Source organism: Oculina patagonica, chromosome 1 (genome assembly GCF_052425735.1).
Source record: "Oculina patagonica isolate OP01 chromosome 1, crgOcupat, whole genome shotgun sequence".
NCBI classification, from domain to species: domain Eukaryota; kingdom Metazoa; phylum Cnidaria; class Anthozoa; order Scleractinia; family Oculinidae; genus Oculina; species Oculina patagonica.
Genome location: NC_135758.1, coordinates 41,180,833 through 41,201,429, shown reverse-complemented (window position 1 = coordinate 41,201,429; position 20,597 = coordinate 41,180,833). Strand labels below are relative to the sequence as shown.

Below are 20,597 nucleotides of genomic sequence, written 5' to 3'. Positions count from 1 at the left end.
TGTTTGCCTATTTAACCGAGCCCTTCTCGTTGTATTCTTGTTGCTCTTCGCTGCTTTTCTGTCAATTTTCTTGGGGCCTTTCATGCTCTTGTTGTCGCTGCTCTTTGCTTCTTTTTCGCTTGTTTTTTCTCTCTTTTTTCCCTTCGTAGACCGCTTGTGCTCTGTATCCTTGAAAATGAATTTTCTATACTCTTATTTGTCGACATTGACATATTAAAATAGAGCTCAAAATAAAAACTTTAACCTTCGCGTTTTACAGTCGTTTTGAAATTTCCTTGCCACAACAGACCTTGACAATGCGATTTCCCGCCACGCCAAGAAACGCCGGTTGCCACTTGCCCGCGGCCTCCCGCGGCCCGCGATATCCCCGCGATATGTGGGTGGACTGGAACCAACCAAAACAAACATGGCGGCACGGAACACGGAAATACCCCCAATACTGGCACGCATTCAATTGATGATCAAGCGTTATTTCGTTGAAGAAGGCCGTATAGAAAATGTCGCTCTCTCTCGAGACTTTGAAAACTGCCATTATCACAGAAACTATTCCATTGCTCTCAGAAGGATCGCTGGAGAAATCTGTTTGGGCTGATCTCCCAGATAATATTCTTTTGCATATCTTTTGCTTTCTTTCTCCCAAAGAAGTTCTGCTTGCGGGTGAAGTCTGTCGAAATTGGCATCGCGTGTCGAAGGACGAATTGCTCTGGAAATCCTTTCTTCAAGATACTTTATTCAACGTAGCAAGCAGCAAGAACATCGAGCTTCCGAATTCATCTTCTTCTTGGTTGGCAGAGTATCAAAGGATCCACGTTGAAACACCGTTTTTGGAAAGCCAAATGCTCAAGGAACATACTGATGAAGTTTATCATGTCGCGTTTTCTCATGATGGCCAACTATTGGCTTCATGTTCCAAAGATTGTAGTGTGATTCTGTGGCGTGTAGATGATTGCAGTCGAGTTAGTATTGCACAGAAGACAAATTTTCAACAGCACGATTGGGAATATGTTTGTTTCTGTGAGTTCAATGCAAGCGACACGTTGCTTCTTGTATCGGGGATTACCAAGAAACAACAGAAAATAGGTTAGTGGTTTTCAACTCTATGGCACGTGCCTGCAGGGAATCATGGTCGTTGGATTCATCAAAACCTGCACAAGACTTAGCAATGATTAATACAACTACCGTGATTCCCTGCAGGCGCGCGCCATAGAGGGAAATGGCCATTGTGTGGTTCCAGAAAATATCCATACCCCCCCCCCCTCCCATGGAAGGGATTTGCCCTCTGGAAATTCCAATTTATAGCTTCATACATTGCTTTAAAGTTTGGGGTCGACTCTTTGTGACCGTCCACCACCACCACCACCCTCCTCGCCAAAATTTCCAATCCCTTCTGTGGGGGGAGTATGGATATTTTCAGGAACCGCACATTAAGGGCTTTTGTTAATTTTAAGGGACGCGCTATATAGGGAAAACAACTGTCTAAATGCACCTGCAAAATGGTGTAAATGACGCGATTTCTGTAAAGAACTAAGAAATTTGTAGTGCGAGATATTACCTTCTTTTACTCGTTCTAAATTTGTTAATTTTAAAAAACTGCCTTCTCTGACTTATTCTAAATAAATTTGTAAATTAAAAGTACATTCACTTACCATTAATTGTACGCGATGCGTTTTTAATAGCGTCATCATTTGTTTACATCATTTTACGGGTGAATTTAGGGTGCGTTTCTTTGGGAAAATCCAAAATTGGATCATTGATCTCAGATCACACAGATACTTTGCACCCAAAGAATTGTAGCATTAATTGTAGGCGATGCGTTTTTAATAGCGTCATCATTTGTTTACGTCATTTTACGGGTGAATTTAGGGTGCATTTCTTTGGGAAAATCCAAAATTGGATCATTGATCTCAGATCACACAGATACTTTGCACCCAAAGAAATGTAGAATCCAAAAATGGATTTTTAGCCATGACAATCCCATAAACACATTTCACACAGAATTACATAAAATATCAGCACCAATTTATTTTCCATTAAATGTATCCTTGCTGAAATCATTTCAGCATACAAAATCTTTCACAAAAATCACACATCAATATAGTTCTTCTTTAGCCTTACGCATAATGTGGCGAAGAGTGAAGAATGTTTGAGAAATGATCAAAGCAAACTTCAACTGTGACAATTTCAAAAGGATACAACTTCCGTAGGCACATGGTGGCTGTTTTAGAAAACCTCCATCCATTCTTAAACGACACCCCATACTGAACAAGCAACCATTTCCAGTTTTATCGTGAATTATTTTTGTATTGTAATCAAAATAAGCACCTGAAAACCTACCGTATGACAGTGGTTCTCAAAGTGGGAGCCTCTATTTCACAGCAATGACCGCTGGGCCAATGTACTTGTTTTTTAGAATCCTTTCCCAAAGAGACACACGGATCATGAATCCTAAAAATCTGGATTTAGATATGACCTGATGTATCCACTCAGATCGTGGATTCTTCAGATCATTGATCTGAGATTAACCCATTTTCGGATATAGGTAAAGAAACGCAAAATCCGTTTTTGGATAAAAGAATCTGGATTTGGATTTTCCCAAAGAAATGCACCCTTAGACAGTTGTTTTCCCCAGTCGGGGGGTTTTAAAAGTGCCAGATTTGGCAAATATTCATTGAAGCACTCGAAGAATTTCCAAATTATTTTATCCAATCAAAAACTAGCGCGAGCGCTGACGAGTACTCCGAAAGCAGTCGCACGTCTCAATATGTCATGTTGCTTCTGGGATAAAAACCATGGGCTCAGTCACTTCCTGGAGAAGTGATGTCGCCATCAACTGGCACTTGTTCCCTCGACTGATATAGTGTGAGTGTATTGAAAGCCAAATTAAGTTGGTATTTAAACGATTGTAGCAACTTTTCTTACAAAAACTGTGGCTTTAGTTCATTCCGGCGAGCAGGAGATCTAGGGAACAAGGAGAAACATTGATATTTCCCTACTTCTAAGCTTAATATAGGGTATATGCTCCCCCTAAGAGTAAGGTTTTCAACCTGTATTGGTCTGAAATTGGTCACAGATTTTGCCATTTAGGTCTGGAACTTGGTATTGTCAGGGGGCCACAGGACTCTCACATATGCGAGCCAGCTCGCAGGCTTATCATGGTTTATTCTTACTTTCTCAATGGGCAAGGGCCCAGGCAGGCTGTCTGCCCACTTTATCATAAAAAACATGAAAACTAAGACAAGCATGCAAGTCTGCCGGCAAGCAAGCAAAATTTGAAATTTTCTTGATCGTGCGGTAAGCTTGGGCTTTTCATCTCAAGACAGAAAGATAAGTAAATCAATGATATCACTCAATATAATTAAGTCCAAAATCTCTTCAGATGTGCAAATGGCCAGGTGTGATCATATTTTGAACTCAAATAGGATCAGGATTTAGAGAACCAGGTAGGACACCACCAAAACTTTTAAGCAGTAACCCTCCTAGGCAAAGTTAGGTAAACAAAAATCACCAATTGTAGCATTATGTACATGGGGTTGTGCAAATGAAATTTGTGGGTGGTCCTTTCAAGTTCTGATAAACAATTGGACTCAAAGATAGCACAATTTTTCGATAGACAAATACAAGTTATCTTATCCTATCCTATCCAATCCTTTCCTTTCCTTTCCTTTCCTTTCCTATCCTATCTTATCCATCCTATCCTATCCTATCCTATCCTATCCTATCCTATCCTATCCTATCCTTTCCTTTCCTTTCCTTTCCTTTCCTTTCCTTTCCTTTCCTTTCCTTTCCTTTCCTATCCTATCCTATCCTATCCTATCCTATCCTGTCCTGTCCTGTCCTGTCCTATCCTATCCTATCCTATCCTATCCTATCCTATCCTATCCTATCCTATTCAATCCTATCCTATCCTATCCAATCCTATCCTATCCTATGCTATCCAATCCTATCCTATCCTATTTTATCCTATCCTATCCTATCCTATCCTATCTATCCTATCCTATCCTATCCTATCCTATCCTATCCTATCCTATGCTATCCCTTTTCTTCCCTTCCCTTCCCATCCCATCCCATCCCATTCCACCCCTTCCTTTCCTTTTCTTTCCTTTCCTTTCCTTTCCTTCCCTACCCTACCCTACCCTACCCTCATGCTATCCCTTCTCATCCCATCCCTTCTCATCCCATCCCATCCCATCCCATCCCATCCCATCCCATCCCATCCTATCCCATCCCATCCTATCCTATCCTATCCTATCCTATCCTATCCTATCCTATCCTATCCTATCCTATCATTTGAACCCTTGGTAATGGCGTCATGAGGTCGCCGAAACGTCTGACGTTTTAATTATTCTTTGTTTTTACTTGTTTATGCATTTCAAAAGCATTTTTAATACATTCCAATCAAATTGAGGCATATTGGGTTTATAAGTATCCTTCAATACTTTTTACACAACGCTGCCCTTTATGGGTTAATTGGCATTCAGTTCTCATCACCTTACTATTTGGCCTTACTTTTAAAAATTCAGAGCTTGCAAACAACAAGAATTTTAGAAACTGCATGGAGAATATCAGTTGGGGGATATCAATAACCATTAGATCTATTCCAGTTTTGTCTGTGCCATTTGATGTGTTTTAAAAACCAATAAGATTGTGCATGAGTAAAAATGTCCGTTAGCATATACACAAGTCACGTATAATACATGTATATTAATTGTAAGTAGTTTTCTTTCAATTTCATTATAATCTTTTTGGATTGCTTTAATTAAAACATGTTTTTGGGGGTTTTCAGGTGAAATTTTTATATACAAGCTCCAGGGATCTTCTATGGCTAGTTTCTTTCGAAGTAATAGTATTGAACCTGACTATTTGTTCGGAGATTGGTTAACTGAGAGATGTTATGTATCAGGAACACTTAACGAAATGGAACCTGCCGAGAATGATGGCCACAAGCAATTTCTTTCCCAACTTTGGGCAAATTTTGTTGCAGAATCACCAGAAAATCAAACAAGTCAAACCAAATCAATGCTTGCTCAAGTTATTAGTCATGCAATGCTTGCTTGGTCAGTAAAATTTGTTCTTGTAGCAAGGCCAAACATTAGTTCACAAGCCACTTACGCCTCCACCACATTGCAGAGGGATGACCGTGTTTGCCTCATCTTTACTTATAGCACTGTATCCCATGTCCTACCTCATCAAATCATGTTAAAATGGTTAAGACTACCTACAGATCTCTGCCATGGAGGATTAAATAGCTTAGCAGCAGTGAGGGAAAGTTGTGCAAAAAATGGGCAAGAGCAGTGCAGTGAAATGCCTGCTGATTCCTTTGCATCCTGCTCCAGACCAGACCATTGCATTGAAACCAATGGACATATAATTGGAATGAGTTTATCACCAGATCATCAATTCCTTTATGTTAACTGCCGCCAATTCCAACATCAAAGTGATGAATTTGGCAATTTATTAGACCAGCAGCATCCAGACATCTCCAATGATATAACATTACAAGTTTACAGTTTGTCCACATATGAGCTTGTTGGTGTTCATAACGGTCACTTGGCCAATAGTGGCAAGTGTGATTGTGCCTATATTAATCTGGATGTTGCTGACAAGCTGGTTGCTAGGTAAGTCCTTCTTATTAGTAAATGGTACCCGAACCTGGACTGCTTAAATCTGAGTCCACCACACTAACCATAAGGCCACTGTGCCTCCCAACGCCTGATCATTATCCCAGGGACTACTCAAAAAGTTTTGTACGGGGAGGCTCAACCCTGAGGTCCAACCCCTTACCCTTTTATATACCATTTTGACAGATAAGGCACCCTTTTCGTATACCTTTCACTGACAAAAGGTACCCCTCTCATATAAAGGTAAAGGTAAAGCCTCCATACGACAGGCTGATACGTGCCAAGTCCTCATCAGGCCGGAGCTTATCCTGGTTTCTGTAGCATTAAGCAGCTAGGAGTATTTCTACTTCCCCCTGGATGGGATGCTAGTCCATTCGAGGGTTACCCCCCAGCAGAAAATTCGCCGGTACCCATTTATACACCTGCGTGGATAGAGGCACTATCAGTGTAAAGTGTCTACCACTCGATCCGGAGTCTGGCATATATTACCTCAAACAGGAAGTCTTATTGTGATTTTATGTAGCGTCAAAAGTTCTGAACTTCTGGTAGTTTTTAATAAATTAAAATGATACAGCCATAATGTGCATACATTCAGAATGTGTTATCAATACCTTAATTACTGATACCCCTACCCTTTCACATACTTAAACTTGTGAAATCCCTATTTATATACCTGAAGCATGAAAAAGGTACCCCTTTTGGGCAGAGCCTCTCAGTATAGGCTATTATAGAGAGTACTCCCCCCTTCCCCGAATCATTTTAAGCCTCTAATATTTCCAATGTGTTAGCTTCTCACGAAGTACTTACTTTGTGATTAGCAGGGCTTCAAGCGTGCCTATATTTTCTGTATTTTTTCAATCCCCCTTTATAGTTTAGAAAACCCTATAATCCCTATAATGTAAAGGACCTCTGTCAGCTACACTCTGAAATCCGTGAAATCTGACATTTTCATTGCCCTGAAAATTATGAAATTTATAATATGAAGGGAAATCTTGTATGCATCATTTTCACTTTTACTCTCACCACAAAAACCGTTTTTGTGGTGGAAGTTGGAAACATTCCAAATTCCAATTCCACCTTCAACAAACCTAGTCACCAATGCGTTATATTTCACGCACAGCATGTCATAAAAGAGATGACCGTGGAGCTGCTTCATAGCCATCTCTTTCATGACACGCTCTGCATGAAATATAATGCTAAAAATCCTGATTATGGTCATTTGATAAGTCTTATTTAAAATAAACCAGAAAAATTTTGATAAGGGGATGATTAACCTTGCGATGGTGGATGTAACGAAAAGGCCGAGAAGGGCAAAAGCGACACGCGACACAGGAATTACTCAACAGTCACAAGCAACATGATAACGGGACGGAAATGCGACAGCAACATGTTAAATACTTAAAAATGACAGTGACATTGGAAAGTTGTGTGCATTTCCCAATAGTTAAAAACAATTGGCTGGCGACTTTACGAGAAATAAAAATTGCATGGTAAGTGACCCAGGGTGCAGCAAATGGCATCTCTGAGTGCTCAGATTGTTAAAATTTCCCCAGAACCCCAAGCCAGGCACAGGTTTAATGAACATCTGGCTCTAATCAATAACCACACCGTGACACAAACTGCTAAGATGCGACATAAAAGAACTTTGAATGATGGAAAGCGAAAGCAAGCTTAACCATCTATAACCAAAAAAGCAACATTTACAGCAGTTGGTTAGGGGACATCAGTCCTCAGAAGCAATGGGACATTGCAACACCAATCCCCCACCCCTTGGGGTGGCTTCCTGTGTGAAGTAATCAACAAACCAGTAAGTGTACTACAATGTAAGTATGACTACTGTTGGGCTATAAAGATCAATTAAAAGTACCTTTTTGCTCTATACATGTTGAAAATATTTTTTTAAAAAATCCCTATATTGCCCTTTATTATTCAACAAATGCGCGCGCTGCCCATATATGGTCAAAATGTTAACGTCATCTGTCATCCGTACATGACAGATATCCTGCGATATACGTAGATGCGAAGATTCATCCGAAATCTTGTAAAGCGCTGCATAATTTCAGTTTTTCTATCTGCAAAATTTGTTTTGTTGACAATTTGTTGAATAAGAAAACAATTATCCTGCTCAATCTTGCGAAATATCGTCTGATTTTAGCCAACTTGGCCTACGGCGTTTTCGTCTAAGTATCAGGCGACATTCCGCGCGATTTTGCAGGATAATGGTTAAATATTTCTTTAACAATTTACCTATATTAACCCTGTATGTACATAAAGACCCTTTACATGTATTTAGCCCCATATTTTGGCAGGAGACACTAAAAGCCCTTGTTATGTATTTGGATTATTGCGAATCAAATCACATGGTACCGAACGCGCATAAGTGCGCATGCTCATAATGTCAACCGCTGGCTTAATACACTACAACTCCTCCCCCTTAGGCCAGGCTCGTACCCCAAAAGTTTCTGAATAAAACGTCCAACACAACATGCTATTCTCAATGTTCAAAGGTCCATTCGAGCTGGGGGCTTCCGCTCTCTGGTAGGGAACAGGAACATGTTCAATCTGGCTCTGAGGGCTGTCAACTGAAGGTTTAGCCGCTGCATCGGATGGCTGATAACCTGTTTCCTGTGGGGCATGCAGCTTCTGTCTGCTCAGGTGGCTCAGCTACTTGGACACCATGGTACTCTACTGGGGGCGGGAACAGCAACGGCTAGATAACTGGTATGTGGTTTTCTGCAACAGGAACATTGGAATCTTTGATTTGACGCCAAACTAAGTTAGGCCCAATTTCCACTTCATAAGACAGGGGCTCTAGTTGCGCACGCACAATACCTGGTACCCACTTTGACTTCCATTGTAATTTCGTGCTATTGCTCTCTAGTCAATGGAAAAATGCCCCGTTACAGAACCACCCTTGGAGACAGACTGGTTTATCTGACGGTTGTGTATCTGGATGCTGCGATCCGGTCTTAACAGGTCCAGTTGAGTGCGTAATCTTCTTCCCAAGAACAACTAGGATGGTGGCTTTCCAGTGGTTGAGTTGGGAGTGTTCCGATAAGCGAGGAAAAATCTTGCCACTTAAGGCTCAAGGATTTCACTTTAGTTTCGCTCTTCATCGCACTTTTGAAGCTCCCCACACCGCGTTCCACCAGCCCGTTGATGGCAGGGTGGTAAGGTGCTGAAGTGATGTGTTTGACTCCGTTTCTCTTAAGGAATTGCTGAAACTCTTCTGATGTAAATTGCGACCCGTTATCGCTTACCAACTGAGCTGGTATTCCATATCTGGCAAATAACTTCTGAAGGACTTCAGAAGTATTCTCTGAGATTGTACTAGTCATTCTGTCTCTAGCCATCTTGAATTTGCATCCACTACCACCAAGAACATGCTGTTGAGGAACGGACCTGCAAAATCAATGTGAATGCCAGGGGGACGAAGGCCACTCCCATGGGTGTACCGGTACTGTACTGGGCTCTCTCTGTGTTAGTTCGCAACCTGAACAGGACTTGACAGTCAGTTCAATGTCCTTGTCTATTGCTGACCACCAGATGTAACTTCGGGCTAGGGCCTTCATCTTCAGGACTCCCATATGTACCTGATGAAGTTCCTCGAGAACTTGAGGGCGCAACTTTGGAGGCACTACGACTCTTATTCCCCACATCAGACAGCCTGATTGTAACTTTGCGAACAAAATAGAGGTTGAGTGCAGGATCATGGTTGTGTGGCCAACCTTTACTGGTCATCTCATGCACTTGAGCCTAAACAGGGTCTCTCTGTGTTTCTCGCCTAACGTTATCCACTGTGACTGGCAGTGGATCAAACTGCATCAAATTAAATACACCCACAGGGTCGACAACGTCTTCATCTCTGGCTTCCTTTACAAGTGGTAGGCAGGAAAGACCATCGGCATTACTGTGAACCTTAGTGTTCTTGTATTTAATGGTGTAATCAAAGCCCGCCGGGAACAAGGCATAACGTTGCAGTCGGGCTGCAGTGCCCACACACAAATTCATCTCTTCCACTGTACTGAACAGTATGGACTTGAGTGTTTTGAGGTGTTTTGGGTGGTTGCTTTGACTTACGTCGTCGTCTTGAGTTACAAACTCTGGAAATATGGCCCACCTTTCCTCAATGATAACATGCCTGGTCCTTGAATCTGCAATTGTGTGATGCGTGCGAGTCTCCTTCGCATCGATAGCAAACTTTGGGCGTGGGGTTTGGCGGCGACGGTGGCTGTGGTTTGGTGTTATCTGAGATCTTGTCAACTCGAGGTTCTGCGTGCATCTCACTGTGCAATTCCCGAAGCATCACGAGCGGCATATTCCATCACTACGGCTATCTCCAAAGCCTTGGAATATTTCAGTTTTGATTCTGAAAGCAAACGCCTCTGTATCTGCACATTTTGAAGGCCACAGACCATGCAATTTATCCCGTAAAGCTTCGTTAATGCTCGCGCCAAAGTTGTAGCGAGTCACTAGTTTCTCCAGTTCTGCTACGCAAGGCAGCATGGTTTCTCCTTCTCGTTGATTTCGTTTGAACAAATGAAAGCGTTAGCGCTTGGTGGCTGGTTTATCTGGTGAAAGGAGGTCCCTCCACATTGTGTATGTTTTGCTCTCGATCCAGCTTAACAAGGTCGGCACTTGGTGGCCCTCATCGATGTTGTTTGCTAAGAAAAACTGTTCCACACATTCTGCATAAGTTTCCCATTTGTCTTGTATCTCATCAAAACTCTCTATCCTCCCGATAGCTGTCGTATTTTCGACGTTTTCCTCCGACTTCATCCTCGTCGCCACTGTCATGTATTTGGTTTATTGCGAATCAAAGCACATGGTACAGAACGCGCGTAAGTACGCATGCTCATAATGCCAAGCGCGGGCTAAAATACAATACAGCCCTGGATTAGAGTAAAGAACGTCTACATGTACAGGAGGACTTTGACCTTTTTAGTGTAAATTGTAAAATTCATTAAATATTCATGCGGGTGCAAACCAATCCCAGTACCATTCAGATCACATCTACACAACTGTAAACCCCAATACAAATCAAACAATAGAATTAACTCTTGATACAAGCTCCTGCTCAGCTAATTAGTATTCATTACTGAACTTTTAATACAGATCTCTACTGATTTGCGTAACAATACTTTGCATTCAATTTGTTGTTTTCATTTCACAAGTAGAATAAATATTCGTGTCCGATCTGTATGGCCGTTAACAATGGCTCGCCTATCGGCTCGCCATTGTAAACGCCCATACAGATCTCCCGCTCATATTTTATCTACAACTTGTAAAATTCATTAATAATTCATGAGGGTGCAAACCAATCCCAGCACAGTATTCAGATCACATGTACACAGCTGTAAACCCCCATACAAATCAATCAATAGAATTAACTTTTGATACAAACTCCTGCTCAGCTAATTAGTATTCATTAACTTTTGATACAGATCTCTACTGATTCGCATAATAATACTTTGCATTCAATTTATTGTTTTCATTTCACAACTAGAATAAAATATTCGCGTCCGATCTGTATGGGCGTTTACAATGGCTCGCCTATCGGCTCGCCATTGTAAACGCCCATACAGATCTCCCGCTCATATTTTATCTACTACTTAAATATCGGCAGAGGGTAAAGATAACACCCTGGGGAAGTCCCTATAATGGACTATATGGGTACGCTCTGCCCAAAAGGAGTACCTTTTTCAGGATGTAGGTATAAGGGTAGTGATTTCATGAGTTTTATTTACAAAAGCTAGGGTCAAATTGAGAGGGCGTCCGTGTTACAACGGACAAGGCACTTTTCGGACCTTCACCGATTTCCCTGATTTTTTCAGTGAAAGTCGACAATTATATCCCAGTAACAAATATCACATTTATTTGGATCAATTCGATATTTTATATTTTTTGCGAGGCGATTTTCAAAGTCACCTCAAAACCATGCAATTCGCCATTGGAGACTCCGTAAACTTGCTATAAATGACGGTCGCTGCCAAAACTTTATTACTCAATTCAACGAGCTGATTATTTTACATATTGAAGTTTCATCTTCCCTCGATAGTGTAGAGGTTTAATAATTGAAATCTATTTAAGTTTCGTTAAGTTATGATTTTTTTAATTTGACTCCCAACGAACTCCGGAATGTGCAAAGCGCGACATGCCTGTCGTTGAAAGCCATTTTCTCGAATGTGGGACCTGATCTAGAATCGTGTCTATTGTAAGTCAAAAGTACTAACACCATTATAGAAAAGTATGAAATAAAATTTGTGGGCACTCTTTACTGCGCGCCGTACAGAGCTCCACGAATTTCCCAAATATTCGCCATTTTGATCCAAAACAAAGAAAACGCTTGAGCGACCGATAAATTAATTCCAGAACCGTAAATGTTTGGAGATGTGTTAAATACTACTAGAAGTCAGACTGTAAATGGAAAATATTTTTCTTTCGCAGTTCCAACCGTTTTAGCCGATTTCTCGGTATTTTCAACGCTCACAGCAATAAATATATCCCTTTCGATCAATATGTAAATTTCGGCATAAGCCCGTGTTGTCACGGAACATCTGCATACCGCAAACAATTTGTCTAAAAACGTTTTCCAAAGCAATTATTTCCTTCTTACCTGGCCGGGCGATAAGATTCTTTAGGCTTCCATGTAAAAGCTTTCTTTTTGTTTTTGGCTGTAGAGAAGCTGTTTTCATTTCCCACGCTGCGATAAAACAATGTTTGTTTTGCCGCAAGTCTGACTTGTTCGTTTCAGTCTAATTCAATTAAAGCCTTATTTGTCAAACCCCTGTCGGCCCCTTTTTTTGTTTTTCTCTTTGCAAAACCTTTTAAAAAAATTGTAAGCTTCTGAAGATGTTTTTTCGTACCCAAAAGGGTTTTTATTTGCTTGGCTTTTTTTCGGAGGGATTTATTCGAAAAAATTACATTCCAGTCTGGTCTTGTGGAAACAAGGGAAATCCCTGATTTGCGTCGCACAAGTTTTGTTTGCATATTAGAGCAGTGTTTTGTGAAAACTATCGGACTCCAATGAGGCAAAGCAAGTTCTACAATTATCTTATAAACATCAATAGTCTTTGAAGCATTGTATACATAAAATACAAATAATTGGGATAACTCAATGTTTGTTTTTGCAAACTTACTTGTTTGTTTCAGTCTAATTCAATTTAAACCGGCCAATGTCAGCGATTTCGTTTAATTTCGAGAAAATCCTTGGGCGTCCTTTCTGCACGAAATGGCAGCTATTGCATCCAATTGCTCTCTTCACGACATATTACAGACTCCGTGTGGATCTAGTAGGAATGAGGAAAGCCATGTGTTGCTCTCTGAGTGCAAATCGGATATTTCAGCTCATTTGTCGAGCTGCCACTTATCGAAATGCGGCGATGTTACGGAAGCCGAACTGATCATGGCGAGAGCAGGTATTCGCGGTTTGTCGGCGAGCCAACTCGCAGGCATGACCATCTGCCCGAAGCACAGACACTTGTTGGGAAGATTCTGGCGAGCACCAAAGCCCGATGCCAATATCCTGGTCATACTGGGAAGACTGAAAGTGTGGCAGGAAGACACGTAATCAACTTCCAGATGACAGAAGAAATATCTGTTTTGTTTGGCAAGATCACTACTGCTGTCGGTTCACGTAAGTATCTCTTTCCTTGTGATTTTGGTGAGAAAATTCCACATTGTCAGTTTTTCGATAAGTTTTGTTTTCGTATTATAAAAACAGTATGATCATCTGTTCATTTTTTATCAATTTTATACTGCTTGCCTCGCTAGTAGTTGACGCAGGTCCAAAAACCGAATCAGGATTTCCACTATCTTCCCTAATTTTACAAGTCTGACTTCCTTTAAAAAAAATCATCGAATGATGTCATGCATGCTAGTCACCACTGAAAACCCAACTGGCGCGCGCCTTTCATTGCATCGTCACGCAACGCTTCTCCCAGAGGGTGCATTGCGTGACGTTACCAACGGCTGTGAAGTAGACTGAGTGCGGGCTTGACCATTACAAGGTGTGGTCGATTCTATTTTTTTTAAAAAAAAGCGTTTAAACTATCCCGCCCTGAGCTCTAACCCCTTGCCCTTTTATAAACCATTTTGACAGAAATCGTTCCCCTTTTGTATACCTTTTACTAAAAAAAGGTACCCCTTTCATATACCTGAAAGACATGGCATAGACTTAGGACACGACGTTTTCTTGTATATGGTCTAATAAACGTCCACTCTCAAATAAACGAACAACCTCGTATCTAGTAAACACCTCCCTTCAGGTGTAAAGTTTATAGACGCCCAGTGTCTAATAGACGCCCCCCCCCCCCCCAAAAAAAAAAAAAAAAAAAAAATGAATCGCCTCAAAAACCAGGGAAACGCTCCACAGCGTAACATCACGCAATTTTTTTTTTTTTTGCTTGACTCGGACATCGAAAAGGCAAACGATGCCAACATGGTTGACCCTAATGGCGCTGAAGACATCGGCATCGAACTATGAACGATATCTCTAGGCTTTGCATTAGCGCAGACAAGAGAATTTTTCTCCTGGCGCAGACTAGATTAGTCTCCTACTCACAAACGCTGTTTTCTATCTTAATCCGCGAGCAAACTGCGCATCTACAGTCAAAGTGAAATAAACGCCTCGTATCTATTTAACGCCCTGCTACCGATAGTAATAGAATACGAAATGCACATTTGTGTTACATATTTATTTTCTTGTTTTAGAGTACACTTTAATGCCCCCGCCCACTAATTATGACAGATAAATTAATGGCCACCATCTTATTAAAAACAAATCAATACAATGACTTCCAATTATAAAGCCCCGACTGTTGGTGTTTTTACTTTTATGTCTCGAATACTTCAGAGACTTTTGATGTTCATCAAATAACTGTTTATTACTGTTTGTTCATGGGGAAGGGCTAGAAGGGGGTAAAATGGGAAATAGGATTGGGCAAATTGTTGCTGGGAAAATGGAATTTGGCTCACTGGGATTGGGAATCACAAGTAAAAACCAATAGATAGAACTGGGATTTGGATTTGGAAAATACGGGAAAACAATAGGCTAGGGCTGGGAAATCGGCTTTACCACCCCCTAATCGCCCTTGTCGTTGAAAGCCATTTTCTCGAATGTGGGACCTGATCTAGAATCGTGTCTATTGTAAGTCAAAAGTACTAACACCATTATAGAAAAGTATGAAATAAAATTTGTGGGCACTCTTTACTGCGCGCCGTACAGAGCTCCACGAATTTCCCAAATATTCGCCATTTTGATCCAAAACAAAGAAAACGCTTGAGCGACCGATAAATTAATTCCAGAACCGTAAATGTTTGGAGATGTGTTAAATACTACTAGAAGTCAGACTGTAAATGGAAAATATTTTTCTTTCGCAGTTCCAACCGTTTTAACCGATTTCTCGGTATTTTCAACGCTCACAGCAATAAATATATCCCTTTCGATCAATATGTAAATTTCGGCATAAGCCCGTGTTGTCACGGAACATCTGCATACCGCAAACAATTTGTCTAAAAACGTTTTCCAAAGCAATTATTTCCTTCTTACCTGGCCGGGCGATAAGATTCTTTAGGCTTCCATGTAAAAGCTTTCTTTTTGTTTTTGGCTGTAGAGAAGCTGTTTTCATTTCCCACGCTGCGATAAAACAATGTTTGTTTTGCCGCAAGTCTGACTTGTTCGTTTCAGTCTAATTCAATTAAAGCCTTATTTGTCAAACCCCTGTCGGCCCCTTTTTTTGTTTTTCTCTTTGCAAAACCTTTTAAAAAAATTGTAAGCTTCTGAAGATGTTTTTTCGTACCCAAAAGGGTTTTTATTTGCTTGGCTTTTTTTCGGAGGGATTTATTCGAAAAAATTACATTCCAGTCTGGTCTTGTGGAAACAAGGGAAATCCCTGATTTGCGTCGCACAAGTTTTGTTTGCATATTAGAGCAGTGTTTTGTGAAAACTATCGGACTCCAATGAGGCAAAGCAAGTTCTACAATTATCTTATAAACATCAATAGTCTTTGAAGCATTGTATACATAAAATACAAATAATTGGGATAACTCAATGTTTGTTTTTGCAAACTTACTTGTTTGTTTCAGTCTAATTCAATTTAAACCGACCAATGTCAGCGATTTCGTTTAATTTCGAGAAAATCCTTGGGCGTCCTTTCTGCACGAAATGGCAGCTATTGCATCCAATTGCTCTCTTCACGACATATTACAGACTCCGTGTGGATCTAGTAGGAATGAGGAAAGCCATGTGTTGCTCTCTGAGTGCAAATCGGATATTTCAGCTCATTTGTCGAGCTGCCACTTATCGAAATGCGGCGATGTTACGGAAGCCGAACTGATCATGGCGAGAGCAGGTATTCGCGGTTTGTCGGCGAGCCAACTCGCAGGCATGACCATCTGCCCGAAGCACAGACACTTGTTGGGAAGATTCTGGCGAGCACCAAAGCCCGATGCCAATATCCTGGTCATACTGGGAAGACTGAAAGTGTGGCAGGAAGACACGTAATCAACTTCCAGATGACAGAAGAAATATCTGTTTTGTTTGGCAAGATCACTACTGCTGTCGGTTCACGTAAGTATCTCTTTCCTTGTGATTTTGGTGAGAAAATTCCACATTGTCAGTTTTTCGATAAGTTTTGTTTTCGTATTATAAAAACAGTATGATCATCTGTTCATTTTTTATCAATTTTATACTGCTTGCCTCGCTAGTAGTTGACGCAGGTCCAAAAACCGAATCAGGATTTCCACTATCTTCCCTAATTTTACAAGTCTGACTTCCTTTAAAAAAAATCATCGAATGATGTCATGCATGCTAGTCACCACTGAAAACCCAACTGGCGCGCGCCTTTCATTGCATCGTCACGCAACGCTTCTCCCAGAGGGTGCATTGCGTGACGTTACCAACGGCTGTGAAGTAGACTGAGTGCGGGCTTGACCATTACAAGGTGTGGTCGATTCTATTTTTTTTAAAAAAAAGCGTTTAAACTATCCCGCCCTGAGCTCTAACCCCTTGCCCTTTTATAAACCATTTTGACAGAAATCGTTCCCCTTTTGTATACCTTTTACTAAAAAAAGGTACCCCTTTCATATACCTGAAAGACATGGCATAGACTTAGGACACGACGTTTTCTTGTATATGGTCTAATAAACGTCCACTCTCAAATAAACGAACAACCTCGTATCTAGTAAACACCTCCCTTCAGGTGTAAAGTTTATAGACGCCCAGTGTCTAATAGACGCCCCCCCCCCCCCAAAAAAAAAAAAAAAAAAAAAAAATGAATCGCCTCAAAAACCAGGGAAACGCTCCACAGCGTAACATCACGCAATTTTTTTTTTTTTGCTTGACTCGGACATCGAAAAGGCAAACGATGCCAACATGGTTGACCCTAATGGCGCTGAAGACATCGGCATCGAACTATGAACGATATCTCTAGGCTTTGCATTAGCGCAGACAAGAGAATTTTTCTCCTGGCGCAGACTAGATTAGTCTCCTACTCACAAACGCTGTTTTCTATCTTAATCCGCGAGCAAACTGCGCATCTACAGTCAAAGTGAAATAAACGCCTCGTATCTATTTAACGCCCTGCTACCGATAGTAATAGAATACGAAATGCACATTTGTGTTACATATTTATTTTCTTGTTTTAGAGTACACTTTAATGCCCCCGCCCACTAATTATGACAGATAAATTAATGGCCACCATCTTATTAAAAACAAATCAATACAATGACTTCCAATTATAAAGCCCCGACTGTTGGTGTTTTTACTTTTATGTCTCGAATACTTCAGAGACTTTTGATGTTCATCAAATAACTGTTTATTACTGTTTGTTCATGGGGAAGGGCTAGAAGGGGGTAAAATGGGAAATAGGATTGGGCAAATTGTTGCTGGGAAAATGGAATTTGGCTCACTGGGATTGGGAATCACAAGTAAAAACCAATAGATAGAACTGGGATTTGGATTTGGAAAATACGGGAAAACAATAGGCTAGGGCTGGGAAATCGGCTTTACCACCCCCTAATCGCCCACCCCCACCCCCACCCCCCCGCCTCCCTCTATCAGGAACCTGTATGAAATTTGCGAGTCTTGAGACAAGGAGCATAACTATTCGACACCCTCGACAGCAAATCAGAAAGTTTCTACTCAATACAAGAAGGGCATTTTTTGGAACGTGAACTTTCTTGAAAAAGTCCCCCTCGAACAGGCCAAGCGAAAACAAAAACCGGGGTTTTGACAAACTAGGCAGCCTGGCTGGTTTTAATTGAATTAGACTGAAACGAACAAGTCAGTCTTGCGGCAAAACAAACACTGTTTTATCGCAGCGTGGGAAATGAAAACAGCTTCTCTACAGCCAAAAACAAAAAGAAAGTTTTACATAGAAGCCTAAAGAATCTTATCGCCCGGCCAGGTAAGAAGGAAATAATTGCTTTGGAAAACGTTTTTAGGCAAATTGTTTGCGGTATACAGATGTTCCGTGACAACACGGGCTTATGCCGAAATTTGCATCTTGATCGAAAGTGATATATTTATTGCTGTGAGCGTTGAAAATACCGAGAAATCGGCTAAAACGGTTGGAACTGCGAAAGAAAAATATTTTCCATTTACAGTCTGACTTCTAGCAGTATTTAACACATCTCCAAACATTTACGGTTCTGGAATTGGTTTATCGGTCGCTCAAGCGTTTTCTTTGTATTGGATCAAAATGGCGAATATTTGGGAAATTCGTGGAGCTCTGTACGGCGCGCATTAAAGAGTGCCCACAAATTTTATTTCATACTTTTCTACTATGGTGTTAGTACTTTTGAGTTACAATAGGCACGATTCTAGATCAGGTCCCACATTCGAGAAAATGGCTTTCAACGACAGGCATGTCGCGCTTTGCACATTCCGGAGTTTGTTGGGAGTCAAATTAAAAAAAAATCATAACTTAACGAGACTTAAATAGATTTTAATTATTAAACCTCTACACTATCGAGGGAAGATGAAACTTCAATATGTAATATAATCAGCTCGTTGAATTGAGTAATTAAGTTTTGGCAGCGACCGTCATTTATAGCAAGTTTACGGAGTCTCCAATGGCGAATTGCATGGTTTTGAGGTGACTTTGAAAATCGCCTCGCAAAAAATATAAAATATCGAATTGATCCAATAAATGTGATATTTGTTACTGGGATATAATTGTCGACTTACACTGAAAAAATCAGGGAAATCGGCGAAGGTCCGAAAAGTGCCTTGTCCGTTGTAACACGGACGCCCTCTTAAAATGTCATTTAGATATTTGAAATTAAAACACTTTTCAAAATATTCCAAACAGAAACGCTGAACAGTTGATTCATCTGAGTTTTTTAAGAGGTAATTCTAGTGAAATAGTAAAACAAGAGTGGCAGTATCCCTTCTGTTAGACTGTAAGTACGTGAAAGGGGTACCATTTTCCTGTTGAAGGCGATGGCTGTTCTGGGAGAATATCGGCCCAATGTCTTGATAGCACGGACTTCACTGCACTCGGTCTGTATACAGAAAGACCAAGGGTCAGTATGGTCCAGAGCAATCTTGGTTAATAAGAGACTTCTACTTAATAAGTTATCGTAAATTTCATTTATAGATAAGTTAGATGTTATTTATAGATAAGTTAGATGCAAAACCTCCAAATTTGCAAGTCTACAGCATATAAAATAAGTAGGTCAGTCAGTCTTAGACATTAACATGTTTTGTTATAAATGACACCAAATGAATTCTACTTATTTTGCTCTTGCTCTCTAGTGGAGCTGAGGATCATTGTGCCCATATCTGGGACAGGCACTTTGGAGTCAAACTGGCCACTTTAAAGGGACACAGTGATATAGTCAACTGCGTTGCATTTAACCCTGTCAATCAAGAAGTGTTGGTCAGTGCCAGTGATGATCATACCATTCGAGTGTGGAAGTCAAGACAGCTGTCAAAAGTAAATCACAAGTGAAACGTAGAAAAAGCAATATGTGGAGATTAGTCAACTGGATTTCTGAAAGAAGGAATGTACGAAGAAACAACTGAGTAAAATGATAATTTGATAGCGTGGATCACCTTAGACAAAACCACCCCTGCTCAAGCCCGTAAGTCTTAACATATTACATTTATGTGAAAGTTGTGCAAAATCCCAACAAGCGCCTGCCATCTTTGCAGGCCGTGGTGGAAGCAACGTCCGTTTGACGGAAGAGAGACAAACAGAAATGCGTTTCAAGCGAAGGTTTAAGTTCCAAGTCTGATTCACTCGTGCGAAGCAAGTGGAAACACGCGTACACTAGCACAAAGCCAAGCGCATTTGTAAGTGTAAGGAAAACATCCATATCATTTTCCGGCTTTCACTTGGCTTGCGGCTGCATTTGAGCTTGCTTCAGTGTGATCATTGCAAATGCAAAACAGATCCCGACCTTAAGAAATTCAAATCCATGGCCAGAGCTGGACAACTAAAAGCAGCCGACCAAAAAGGGCCTCGGTTTATGTAACCAACATAAACATCCAAAATTACCCCCAAAAGGAACCAAATTCGGCCAGGGTGGGTAGGAAACTACATACTTCAAGCACTTTTTAGTAATCTGGTGATTTTGAAAATATTTGCAAGCGCACGCAAACACAAGCAAGCGATACATGAACTGTTTACCATAAAAAACACATCAAATGCGCCTGTGTACGTATACCTTACGTTCCTGGTTCTGTAGTCGTTTTGCCTTACACGCGTGAACGTAATATCGCTTGAACTGCTCTTGCATTTGCACTGACTCAACATCGGTAAGTAATGATTTTTATGTCTAGAATATGTCAAACGAATGGCTTTGCAGGAATAAGCATTTGTCAGCAAATTGAAAAACAAAAGATTTTAATTCAATAAAATAAATCAAGCAAAGAACTTGACTTAACTTACCTCTTGTCTTTTCAGTGTTCCGTTTATTTTCGGGCTTTCTTCGCCACTTAGGGTATTTTTAGTCGCCACTGTGGAGTTTCCA

At 40.7% G+C, this 20,597-nt stretch overlaps 1 protein-coding gene across 1 annotated transcript; it reads left to right on the top strand.

The window, feature by feature from the left end:
* The first annotated feature begins 407 nt into the window (after window positions 1-407).
* LOC144630945 (F-box/WD repeat-containing protein 5-like) lies at window positions 408-20,534 on the top strand. The gene is made up of 3 exons (XM_078489306.1): window positions 408-1,080; window positions 4,784-5,615; window positions 19,378-20,534. The coding sequence occupies exons 1-3, from the start codon at window positions 498-500 to the stop codon at window positions 19,571-19,573; spliced, it is 1,611 nt and encodes a 536-aa protein (XP_078345432.1). The 5' UTR covers window positions 408-497; the 3' UTR covers window positions 19,574-20,534.
* The last annotated feature ends 63 nt before the right edge of the window (window positions 20,535-20,597 follow it).

Excerpts from the sequence above, each read along its gene's own strand:
- LOC144630945 (XM_078489306.1), top strand. The coding sequence starts at position 498 with ATGTCGCTCTCTCTCGAGACTTTGAAAACTGCCATTATCACAGAAACT. Across the intron at positions 1,081-4,783 it reads CAAGAAACAACAGAAAATAG|GTGAAATTTTTATATACAAG; the intron begins GTTAGTGGTTTT and ends GGGGGTTTTCAG. Across the intron at positions 5,616-19,377 it reads GCTGACAAGCTGGTTGCTAG|TGGAGCTGAGGATCATTGTG; the intron begins GTAAGTCCTTCT and ends CTTGCTCTCTAG.